We start from the raw sequence: 12472 nt of genomic DNA, 5'->3' as shown, positions 1-12472 counted from the left end.
TAGGCTGATAACACATCATCTCCCTAAATATTGAACAGTTCGGAACCATTACATATCCCCCTGCTTTATTGAAATTCGTCCTTGAATGGGTACAGTGAACAATGTGAAATAGGACTTGGAGTTTTATACCATCCATCACAGTCCCCTTTGGAATAGGTGATGGTATGAAACTCCAAGGCCAATTTCACATTGTTTTATTACTAACTGTTGGGAGTCAAATGTCAAAGGGTAAGAAATATATGCAGCCTGCCTTGGACTTGAGCCAGGGACTCCTGATATACTATGTCGCAGCTGACTACCGACTAAGCTACCAGTCCACTTGCAAATCTTCTCCTCTCAATAGTGAACAGTTCTGAGCTGTGACTTTACTATAAAGAATTGAATAAATAAGTTTACAGTATCTTTTTGTGATTCCATATATAATGTCAGTTATAGTCATAAGACCTTTACTGCAAATAAACTATTGAATTATAAGTACAGGGACAGGGACGGGAACACTTCCTTACTGATAGTGGGTCAGAACACCTCTGTCTGTCCTGGTTTTGGGGATTATAGAAAATTTGCCATACCTTTTATTATTTTTCAATAAAATTTGGGGTGTTTTCTTTTCATATTAATCAAACGGATGTAATTGTTACTTACGGTGGCACAAAGAAGACATGTGTGTGTTTTTATTTATCTCGTGGCCACGAGATACTATTTCGTGACCACAAGCTTCTAGGTCGTGACCACGAGATAGCTAAATCTTAGCCACGATATACTATGTCGTGGCCACGAGTTACTAAGTCGTGGCCACGAGATAGCTAGGTCGTGGCCACGAGTTACTTAGTCATGGCCAAGAGATAGCTAAGTCGTGGCCACGATATACTATGTCGTGGCCACGAGTTACTTAGTCGTGGCCACGAGATAGCTAGGTCGTGGCCACGAGATACTATGTCGTGGCCACGAGTGACTCAGTTAGGCATCTTAGGGGATTTCCCATAGTTCTTATATTTTGTAATGAAATTTGGTAGGACTCACTTATTTTAGTCAACTTAATATGCTTGTTGATTAATATAATATATTTATGTTATTTTAAAAACTCTGTTTCATTTACTAAGAGGTAAAGTTTAAGGTAAAATTACCCAGTGTATCGACATTTTATGCGCTTTCTTTAATAGTTGTGGTCCACATGGAATTTGCTATAACATTGTATTTTTAATCAAAAATTATTTGAATCTTGCTTTTAAAGTCATCTAATTAAAGCTTTTAATTAATAAAGTTTATTTGGATTGTGTTATCAAATTACATTACTTTTCATAGAGATCTCGTATTATGCTCTTTTTATGAATTGAAGTTGATATTGTAGGAAAATTAAAAACTACAATCAATTGAAATTGTATAGGTCGCAAGGGATATAAGTATGCAAAATGGGTACCAAATAACATGTTCCTATACATTTATTTAAGTAAGTGATATTATGGTTATACAGTTATGAGGTCTATAACTTACTTGAGGGAAGTTAAAAAAGTGACTTGGGACTACAGAATTCCTAGCATCCTAGCTGGAAAAATCTTCAAAGAATTATATGGTTATATAAGGACAGGTTATATACTTTTAAGTTAATAAAGTGCGACACGGGCTCATCTCGGGTATCTCAAAGGGGTATTATGTTAAGTAATGAGTACGGATCAATTAACCGTAAAAGTGATATGAGATAATGTACAGAATAAAAATCAAATGAGCTATATATGTATATCAAAGTGGGTTATATTAGGGACCTCATATAAGATAAAGATGTATTGAACTTTAAAAATGTAACCACCGAACGGGATGGGGAACGAAGGATTGACAATTTTAAAAGAGTGCTAAAATAATTGTAACTGTTTATATTGTACATAATAGGAATGGTACCTAGGGAAGCAAAAGTACAATATGGTACATATTAACCACCATAGAATTTTCTTATCTACAAAAAAGGCTAGCTATTTTAATTTGTACCAAATATAGAAAAAGTACAATGTATTTGTAAATTTTTCACTATATATGTATATGTCTCTTCCCGTTTTAGTAAAAAATAATTATAAAAAAAAAAATGTGTGTGTGTGTTTTTGTTTTTGTTGTTTATTTTTTTCTAATTTTTGTTAATTTATAATTTATTTAGCTGTTTTTTTTTTTGTTTTGTTTTTTTAAATTATTTAACCGTACTTTTCACGATTTAGAGGTGTTCACTATTAAGCGCATAAAATGTGTAAGCAGCCGGACAGCTCAGTCGGTTCAGCCGCGTTAGGGTATTCTGAGAGTCACGGATACAAGTCCATATCAGGCTGCACATTACTCACCCTGTGACTGACATATAGCCCAGCTAGAAACTAATTCTCATTGCTAAGTAATCCTGGGGGATTCAATGAAATATTTGCATATACAGTAGGTTTATAACTATTCAGTATTTCGACACATTAAATGTGTAAGCGGCCGAATAGCTCAGAGGGAAGAGCCCCGGAATTGTATTCCGAGTGTCAGGGTGTTTGAGTCCCTGCCAGGCTGTTACATATCAATATATATCTGTTACGAAAAATGGGTAGGAACTGTTTAAAGTAAAAAGGATTCGGCCAGTCTTTGATGAAACGTCAGAAGATGAACTGGTAAAGAGGGAGGGGGAGTGCTAGTCTGATTATCATTTCATATGATGTCTGGCGAACGTCATATCGGATATATTAGTACGAATAAAAACACATGTTTGCTGAACTGAATATCAAAAATGTTGCAATAAAATAGTAATAAAATTTTAATATAATATGCGTATGTAAAATAGGATTAAAAGTAATCTTCGGCGTAAGGCACATAGAATTCTGGTATTAACCAAGAAGTCACAAACTTTTAAACTTTAATGTAAATATCATAATAAAGTTTCTTTATATAATACTTCTATTGTTTGACAGGGACACTGAACATCTTTTACATGTTTAAGAAACCCAAAATTTACAAAATATATCTATCTAAGATATTATTTCACTTCTCAATATTAACAGACGCAAAGCACAGTACTTAGACGTTTAGACGAACGCAGACGCAAACAAAACTTTTCTGGGAATAACACAAGCACGCTTTCAAACGCACGATAGACGAAACACGATACACGAAAAACCGTTAACGTTAAACGCTTGTAAATGGTGCACGCTTGAGAAAACGTTTCAACAAACGCACGTTGCACGATATACGCAAAAACGTTTACGAAAAACGCACGAACGAAAAACGCCTTTTTTTGACAACTGAAACGTTCACCCTACTGTAATCCATACGACGTCATCCAATCAAAATAAGAATTAGGGACTAGGTAGCCGGTCTGTATGCGATATATGGACCGGATGACGTCATATTAAACATAGAAGGGCGTATGCAAATGAGGTAAAGTATGTTGATAATGCATTATTTATATACATGTATTTGTGTGACTCTTATGAATCATTTATGCCACACACTCAAATGGTCTATCTATTTTATGTTTTCGTAAATGATTTTGCACCATCAAGTCATGCGCTCTCCATAAGATAGCGTAACAATGTTCATGTTAAAAATAAAAGTGTATTCTTTTTTCTCGAATTCTCAACAGTTGAGGTACTGGGTAATTATGTGTTGATAATTGTAAAAGTATCAAAATACAATTTCGCTTTCTTCTGAAAAGCATGTAGACAGTAAGTAAACTTATTCCTTTTAATTTTACAATAGTAATATTTGTTAAATGTTCAAAAATGTAAATTGGGCTAGTAACATAACATAACATACGTTTTATTGTAGTTAAAGGCCTCCGGCCCACGATATACATTATATTGTACTTTTTGTAGTAATTCATTATGTACAAAATGAATGATAAATAGACCATTTGAGTGTTTTGCGTGCATGATCAATTTGCATTTTACTCCTAAGCACGAGCTGTCAATTACTCTCACTCACGATAGCGCAACTCGAAAACTATTGCATTTGGTCCTTAATTTGTCTAATATATTTCGATATTACATGCAAAACAAACATAAAGCCTCTATCATATAAAACTAATGTGTGTTTGTTTTGTTTGATTTTACGGCTCACCAACACAATATGAGTCATATGGCGCCGAAACAGGTAAGATTGTTTTTGCTAACTTCTGGCGTTACATACTTTAGGAAACTCCATGGATCAAACCACCTCACCTGGAGGAAAAAGCGGGAAACTTACATCCAATTTATCTTGAATCTGTTTGTTATCCATGTTCCTTAAGTGGAATTGTTTTTCTCCTAAAGGTCCAAGACTTGTCAACAGTTCCAGAATAACTGATAAAGATAAAAAAACAGAACATTGTGTAGATAAAAGACATGTTGAGATTTTAAAGTACGATCTATAATCACATGCTCTATACAATACAATTTTAAGTCCAAATGCATTGAGAGTTTTAATGGTTCATGGTGAGATGTTACGTTTTGTTTTCCATTGTTTTGTTTTTCACGTATTATATTCAGGTCATAGTTAAATTGACTAAGATGATACAACAGTATTGTTCATCAAACTTTTGAAAGGAAACCGCGTGTTTCTTTGATCAACATAAGGCAGAGAATGTGTCATGCGCCAAAATATTAAAAGAAAATAGTTTTATTCATCAAGGATTAAATGGCACTTGACAGAGAGACTCTCGGGAATGTAAAACTATTCTCCACTATTATGTTACACAGAAAAGTATATTAACGTCGGTTACTTTGTAAATTTGAATGTTGTAAAGAACAGAACAAGTCGTCAATAAATCTACAATGAAAAACTGACTTGTCTCTGATCCTTTAAGGTTCGTTTTATAGTAATACCTAAATTGTCCACTTGAATTTAATTCAAATAAAACCCAAACATTTATGTAATGTCTATCTGACATCCAACCAAATGATCTATCACTTAAACTTTACAGTACATGATAAAATTAATTGGTATAATTACAATCAGTCTTAATAGTAAATAATTAAATAAAACCTTGTAAGATTATATTATTTAAATAATATTTCCTATCTGTAAGTATTGGAAATAGCCAGGTGTAAAGAAAATGATCTCAATGTAAGGCCCTTATCACAAACATGTTAAGCAAAAAATAATTGATGCGTGATCATTTTAACGGACTTAATTAGTTCATGAATTATCACCAATAGATTAACAAAGGCTATATATTTTGAATGCTATGAAACTTACTTATTCCAAAGTTAAAATAATCTAAGCTCTCTTTAATGGGATCCCCATGACCTTTTTGAGGATGTATATAACCTTCCTTTACTGAGTAGGTTTTCGATGGATCATTCTTTTCTCTGGCCAGTCCGAAGTCTATAAGACGTGCATTTAGATTTTTATCCAACACAACATTTGAAGATGCTACGTCTTTATGAAGAATAGAACCCCTAAACATAGCAATGAAAAAAAAAAATAAAACACATAATTATCATTTGAAAAACAAAAGTGCATAAATGGAGCTTCTCTGAGGTAATAAACTAAAAATATAGAATCTAAAAACTCTTGCATAATTTGAGAGATCCACTGGAAGTTATTACTGAAATAACCTCAAGCTTTATTCTTTAGTATTTGTAGCCAGAAAGAAATTATCTTAAATTGTGCGTACATGCGCTTTGTTGGGACCTACATCTCTAAGTCTTGAAAAATATTTCCAGAAATATTTCCGGAAAAGAATTAACAAAAGTAACCTTAACCTCTTTACACTGTTTGTAGCCAACTTTGAGTGAAAAGCAGTGGGCAAACGGAGGGAAATTAATAATATGAAGTATTGCAAAAATATTTTAAGTCCCTTCATGTCTAAAACGTCAGCGGCGTCCCTTGAATATTGATTTTCTTGACAAAAAGTAAAATGATAGTTAGGCATACATTGATTATCTCAGACAACATTTAAAAAACACGTGTCGAGTTAACCTTTGATAACCCAAGAATTTGTAACAGAGTAACCAATGTCCCCAGTCTTAGGGAAGTATTATATGAAACATACCATTGTGCTATTTCAAAAGATTGAGGTATGGATCAGGACTTTTAGTTAAATTTTTATTAATGCTAGATCTGCAATACAACAATAAATTTATTTAATAATGAAATAATGAAATAATTCCTATGTACCGTAGGTGTCAATAGAAATACAATTATCTGATCAATATTTCAAAAGATATTTGCCTTGACCTTAGTGTAGGCGACTGATTATTGCACAAGACATAGCGTCTCATTAGAGAACATTTGTGCCAAGTATTTACAAATCCCTTGATCTTTGAAGAAGTTATAGACCGGACACAAACTATACCCTATAACAGACTATGTTAATCTTTGAACTCTAGGTGTGACATTGACCTTTGAGGTAGGGGTGCAGGTATTGCGCATGACACATCATATTATTATTGTGACTATTTGTGCCAAGTATTATCAAAACCCATTTATCTATGAAGAAGTTTTAGACCTGACATAAAATATACCCTATACTGTGTTAATTTTTGACCTCAAAATGTGACCTTGAACTTGGAGGTAGGGATGCAGTTGTTGCGCGTGACACATTGTCTTATTAATATGACAATTTGTCCAAGTATTTTCAAAATACTTTGATCAATGAAAAATGTATGGACCGGACACAAAAATATACCCTATAACTAAGGCCCCCACGGTTACACGTTTAAACGGATTCGTTTCGATTTTCAGTTTAATCGAAATGACCATATTGTCTTAAAAATATCTTAATCATTGCCTGTAATCATGAATTCCATCAATTGTTACTGGTTTATTTCAAAGTAAAATACGAGAAATAGGTATTTACAACCCCCACACAGGATTTTCGTGCAATAATCGCTCGTGACATAATACGTTTTTGGAAAGGTGGTTTTCCTTTGATCTTTCAAAAGAGCAAAATATAGATACAATGCAGAAAATGTGTGCCGACTCAATCGTTATTAGCCCTGAACATTATCATTTGTATACTTGTGTTAAAATAGAAAGTAGATCTAAGCCATCATTTGGCGACTTCGATACATGGTGTAGTATAGCATGTAGAAGTACCGCCGTTTAAACGGTATCGTTTCGGTTCTTAGCAATCGTGTAAACATTTACAAAAAATTGTAAACGTGGGAGCCTTACCTATAACAGACTCAGTTTATCTTTGACCTCTTAGTGTGTCCTTGACCATGGGGGTAGATGACAGGTTGTTGCGTATGACACATTGCCTCATAATTGTCATTAATTGTAGTAAGTATTTACAAAATCCCTTTAAAGTTAGGAAAGTAATGAACCAGACACGACATATACCCTCAAATAGACAATGATGACCTTGAATGAGCAAGTGCGACCTTGACCCGACGCTGGGGATAAGGGTCTGGTTGTTGCGCATGACACATCGTCATTTTAAATTCCTTGATACATGACAAACTTATTGACCGGACACAAAAGTTTGACGGACGGACGGACGGAAGGACGGACGGCCGAAATAGAATAAGGGGCTATTTCTGTCGTTATTTTCGTTTGTTTAATAGAGGGCCAATAGCCCCTTTCTCTACTGTTACGGAATGAACTGTATTGTCCTCTTTTGTTCTGTTTACAGTGTGATCGCCCCTTCTCCCTATCCGGTAGTGCGGACAGACGGACGCACATACTTACAAAATGGTACTTATATGACATTTTTTCCTTTGATCTGTTCAGCCATTTCTAGTCGCACAAGGCCTAAAAAAGACAAACACAAGTAAAAACGGAATGAATAGGATCAAAGGAAAAGTACCGTTCTCAAAGTGAAAAGTACCGTTCTCCAAGTCACACACGTACATCTGGGTTTGTACGCACAGACGGACATCTGACGGACGGAGCCTATTTCTATATCCCCTTTTTTTCTTTGAAAAGGCGGGGGACAAAACTAGAGACATTGCTGTAACTTAATAAACTCTCATAAGAGCAGTAAAATGTTATCTCTCGAAAAGACATAAAACAAAATGGATACCTAACATTTGGGACTTCAGTGTGAATATACTGTATTGCTAATGCAATTTGCAGCGCAATCCTTACTCGTGTCCTCTGCATATTAATTTCCATCTTATCTTTACTATCTTTACCGTCTTTAATAGCTTTTTCAAGATCACCATTTTCACAATAGGGAGTAATTAACCAAATGTCTCTGGATAAACAAAAGACTTATAAAATAGAATTTGGACTCATTTACATATTTATACATATTATTAGATAACATACATTTATGCACATGATAAAAATAATCACAACACCTAGTTTTTTAAACATACCATTCCGCCAGTTTAATCGATACTATGAATGCGTTGGTAAGCATACTTAAACGTTTATTGAAACTAATCGAACAGTGAACATTAGTTTTAGGAAAAGTACAGTGAGCAATTCGTGCACTAAGTACACTAAGATACGCATGACAGTCAGCCACTTTCAATGCAATGTAGTTACATACCCTATTCTTCAAAACAATTTCTGATTTCTTTTCAGTTGGTTAGTTGTTTATTACAATATATAACATGACTTGTAACAAAGATTTCAGCAGGACGATAAATTAAAATTGACATGCATAAGGCAAATATCTCTCAAGCAAGCAGCCATTACAAAAGTTAATGGCCGTCATCCATCAACAAATAGATGCCAAGTAAGGAAACACCAAGAAACAGATGACGTTAATGATAGTCAGCAATATGAGATGCAACAAGTTACCAACTTCTTAAGAAAAGTTTGTTCTGAAATAACCAGACATAAGGCCTTTAGGTTAAATGTCGTCTTAAAAAGAGAATGGCACCTGCAATCATTGTTAGTGTGATAGGTTACCAAATATACCTATCAAATGCACATTACTAACAGTATTATTAGACTTTTAAAAATAACAGGCTCATTGGACTAAGGTGTGCGGTCGGAAATTCCTCTAATGTGACAAAAATCGTTTATTATAAAATATGTTAAAATCGGACATGGCGTGCTAAAACGTTGGCAAATACATGCCCTTAATATACATCGTTAATCAATTTTTTCTGGTAGTAGAAAGTGGACAAAACTAATGTCACAAACATTATAGACATGGTCGGCAAACAATGTGCCCTAAAACAATTAATTATGTCCTAATACAATTAATTAATAAAATAAGCTTTATTTACACCAACAACACTAACAACGTCATACCTTTAGATGTGAGAATTACTAATTTGACAATAGACATGAGAGATATTAGTACGATTTCTCTCACGCACATCATCAGGTATAGAGAAATTGCCTGACATTATCTTTTCTTTAAGTTAAATGGATTATTTGAGGGTTGTTCGGACATTATATTGACACACGCTTAAACTTTGTAAATTCAACGTGAATGTTTAAATAGTATTGAAGTGTTCACCTCGACTTTACAAAACTACATTACAATCCAAAATATGTAAGTAAATAACAAATACATGTTATAAATATACATATAAGAAATATGCTTTTATTCATCACCGGAGTACACGATGACAACGTTTTAAAGTAACGCTACATGCGTCGTGCGTTATTCCTCCTTACATCCATCGCCCTTTCTTCTTCTTCTTCCAGTATAAGAGCCGGGATCCAAAAGGAACGTAATGAGGCTCTGCAGAACTATGTACATGGTGAGATGGAACACTCTTCCGCTCAGCGATAAAAGTTGTAAAAACTGATAACAAATATATTTACAGAGACGTTGTGAAGTGAATTAAGATGGAGGCCGGCAGGCGCGCGCGGAAAGCATCCGACGTTTCCGCGGCGGTGACTGTTGGTGCCGGGCCATTCTAGTCAACAATTGTCCTGGGGAAGAAGGTATTTGTATACATCCTGCCAGTGGTGCGTTCTTGGTAGAAACGTATACGTGTTCTACTGTCACTGGTGTTCTTCTTGGATTGTATACTCAGTAGTAGGTACTTGTCCTTGGGGATGTCTACTAGGTCATGTTGAATGCGGTAGAGCATGTTTAACCTTGCTTCCTTCCTTCTTCGTTGGAGGGTGTTCCAATCCAGGCTCCTCAGCATTTCTGTCATACATCCGGGTGTTCTGCATTTATAGTCATTTTTGACAAACCTGGCTGCCCTTTTCTGGATCTGCTCAAGTGAATCTATGTGTGTCTGAAGATGAGAATCCCAAACCGTTGCTGCATATTCAAGACTTGTGCGTACATAAGTGCAGTAACTTGCTGCTTTCAGTTGTGGTGTACAGTCCTTCAAGTTTCTCCTCACAAATCCCAGTGTTTCCTTTGGCAGCTACATTCTGTATGTGCTTGTCCCATGGGAGGTTGTTGGAGACAGTTACACCAAGGTATTTGCTGTGGTCCACTGATTGCAGGACTTGGCCATGAAGTATATACTGGTGTTGGTGATCTATCTTTTTGTTTGATGATATGTGTAATAAATAGCACTTGGAAGCATTGAATCGCATAAGCCAGGTTCGTTCCCATTGTTCCAGTGCTTCAAGATCCTGCTGCAGCCTTGCCTTGTCATTTGTACTCTTGATGACCCTGTACATGAGGCTGTCGTCCGCAAAGAGTCGGATGTCAGATGATGTTCAGTCAGGCATGTCATTTATGTAGGCCATGAATAAAAGTGGACCTAGTACGGTTCCCTGGGAAACGCCAGATATAACATCATCTTGGTCAGACTTGGTGCCTTCAAGGACTACCTGTTGCTTGCGGTTACTCAGGAAGGATTTGATCCACTGGTTTAAGGGACCTCTCACGCCATAGAAGTCTAGCTTGTAGAGGAGTCTGGAATGAGGAACTTTGTCGAACGCCTTCTCGAAGTCGAGTAGAATGGCGTCTACTTGGTTACCCGCTGAGAGATACTTGGCGATGGTGTCAACTGTTGTTAAAAGTTGAGTTTCGCATGAGCGACGTTTCCTGAAACCATGCTGGTTGTCTCTCAGTATATGGTTGGTGTCAAAGTGTGACATTATATTACTGTGGACAATGTGTTCCAGGATCTTGCAGGTTATCGATGTAAGTGAGACGGGCCTATAGTTGGCCGGGATGTGACTTTTGTCTTTGTCTGTTTTGAATGTATATCAACGTTTTTTTCTAAAACCTTTTCATACAAAACTGTCTATAAACTGAGATAAAATGCTCTCACTGTTGATCATAATTATGTAGTGAAAAGGTCTTTATACCCAACAGTAAGAAACATTGCATTGTCAAAAAATAATTCTAATTGGTTTATTTTGATGGTTTTTATTGTTTATTTTTATATTATATGATTTTTTGTTATACTTGTTTGTATTTTTTTATTTATTTATCGAATAACCTTTAAGTAGTATCGTTACCCAGATGGCAGCATTCCCGTACGGTACTCGGGTAAATTTCAGTGCTTGTGATTATAAACGCTCCCACACGGACAACTATATCTCGTCTATGGGTAAAATTGGTGTTAATTTAATAATTCGCCTTCCTTGATAATTATATTATGAAAAAGTGTAACCCTCTCCCTTATGAACTAGATAAAACCGCTCCGAAACCCTCAATCATTTCAACACTTTTGAACCAATTCAATCTAGATGATACTCAAGCAATTCATAATGTTTCTGGAAATATTTTATGAGATGTCCAAAGACTTGCGATGTTGTGCATACCTTTTTGCACGATCCGTTTCTGAGGCATTCTTAACTTACATTAGTTTACTGTCGATAACTGATGGGGAGCCATCATTGAGTCTTTATAAAATATTAATTATTCCATAACCTCGCTTTGACTTGTTCGCTTACCTATTACAATGAGGTTTAATGGCACATTGTCGTCTGAGCACATGACACGAGACTTTCTTGAGTTCGCTTTTGAAATTATATGACTCATTTGTACTGAATTTAGCAAAATGCAATTGCACATACACTGTAATTTGCACATATAAATAAACACTTATAAATTGCAACCATGGAACACATCAGGTGCTGCAATTCCTGTTTTCTTTATGTAAACATGAACATATTTAAATTGCGATATAAATAGAATTTCTTTGCAGCACAAATTTGTTTATTTAATAATTATACAAAATTATTAGAACTTGTTTTGTCTTTTTATTTACAAAACAAAATCAAAATACGATTTACTGCAGCTTACCCATTGGATGTCTTAGTAGAAGCTATAAGCGGGAGTATGAATGGGTTCATTAGTCTATTAGCCATCATTTCCTTAAATAAAAAGCATTAAGAAGAACGTTAGCGTCAAACAAAGGCTTTGCTAAAATTGTAGCGAATTGTGTTTGACAAAATGCATTTTTACATGAATGCATTAATTTTGTTCTTACAAATCTCTATGAAATATAAAAAATGAACACAAATAACATAATTCAAACAACGTTTTTGTTTACAAAGACACAATAATTGTATAAAAGACTTGAATGCATTTCAAATAGAGAAAGACTCACCATTCGTGCGTGTTTTTTGCCTCGTGCGTTGGTCATTGTTGGTATCTGTTTTACGGCGACAGGAATTCCAAACATTTCAGAATCCTCTATATAAAAAT

General features: G+C 35.0%; 1 protein-coding gene across 1 annotated transcript in view; it reads right to left on the bottom strand.

The window, feature by feature from the left end:
- Nucleotides 1–12472, bottom strand: part of LOC132741158 (uncharacterized) — a 29363-nt gene that overhangs the window by 2072 nt on the left and 14819 nt on the right. The window contains exons 6-10 of the mRNA XM_060729254.1: nucleotides 12375–12460; nucleotides 12068–12138; nucleotides 7958–8131; nucleotides 5185–5387; nucleotides 4195–4289 (exon numbers count right to left, since the gene is read on the bottom strand). Of these exons, the coding sequence (XP_060585237.1) occupies nucleotides 4195–4289; nucleotides 5185–5387; nucleotides 7958–8131; nucleotides 12068–12138; nucleotides 12375–12460 (629 nt within the window). The remainder of the gene's footprint in view (nucleotides 1–4194; nucleotides 4290–5184; nucleotides 5388–7957; nucleotides 8132–12067; nucleotides 12139–12374; nucleotides 12461–12472) is intronic.

This window comes from Ruditapes philippinarum, unplaced genomic scaffold (assembly GCF_026571515.1).
Source record: "Ruditapes philippinarum isolate M1 unplaced genomic scaffold, ASM2657151v2 ctg4764_1_1_1_1, whole genome shotgun sequence".
NCBI lineage: Eukaryota > Metazoa > Mollusca > Bivalvia > Venerida > Veneridae > Ruditapes > Ruditapes philippinarum.
This window is presented reverse-complemented; position numbering and strand designations above follow the sequence as displayed.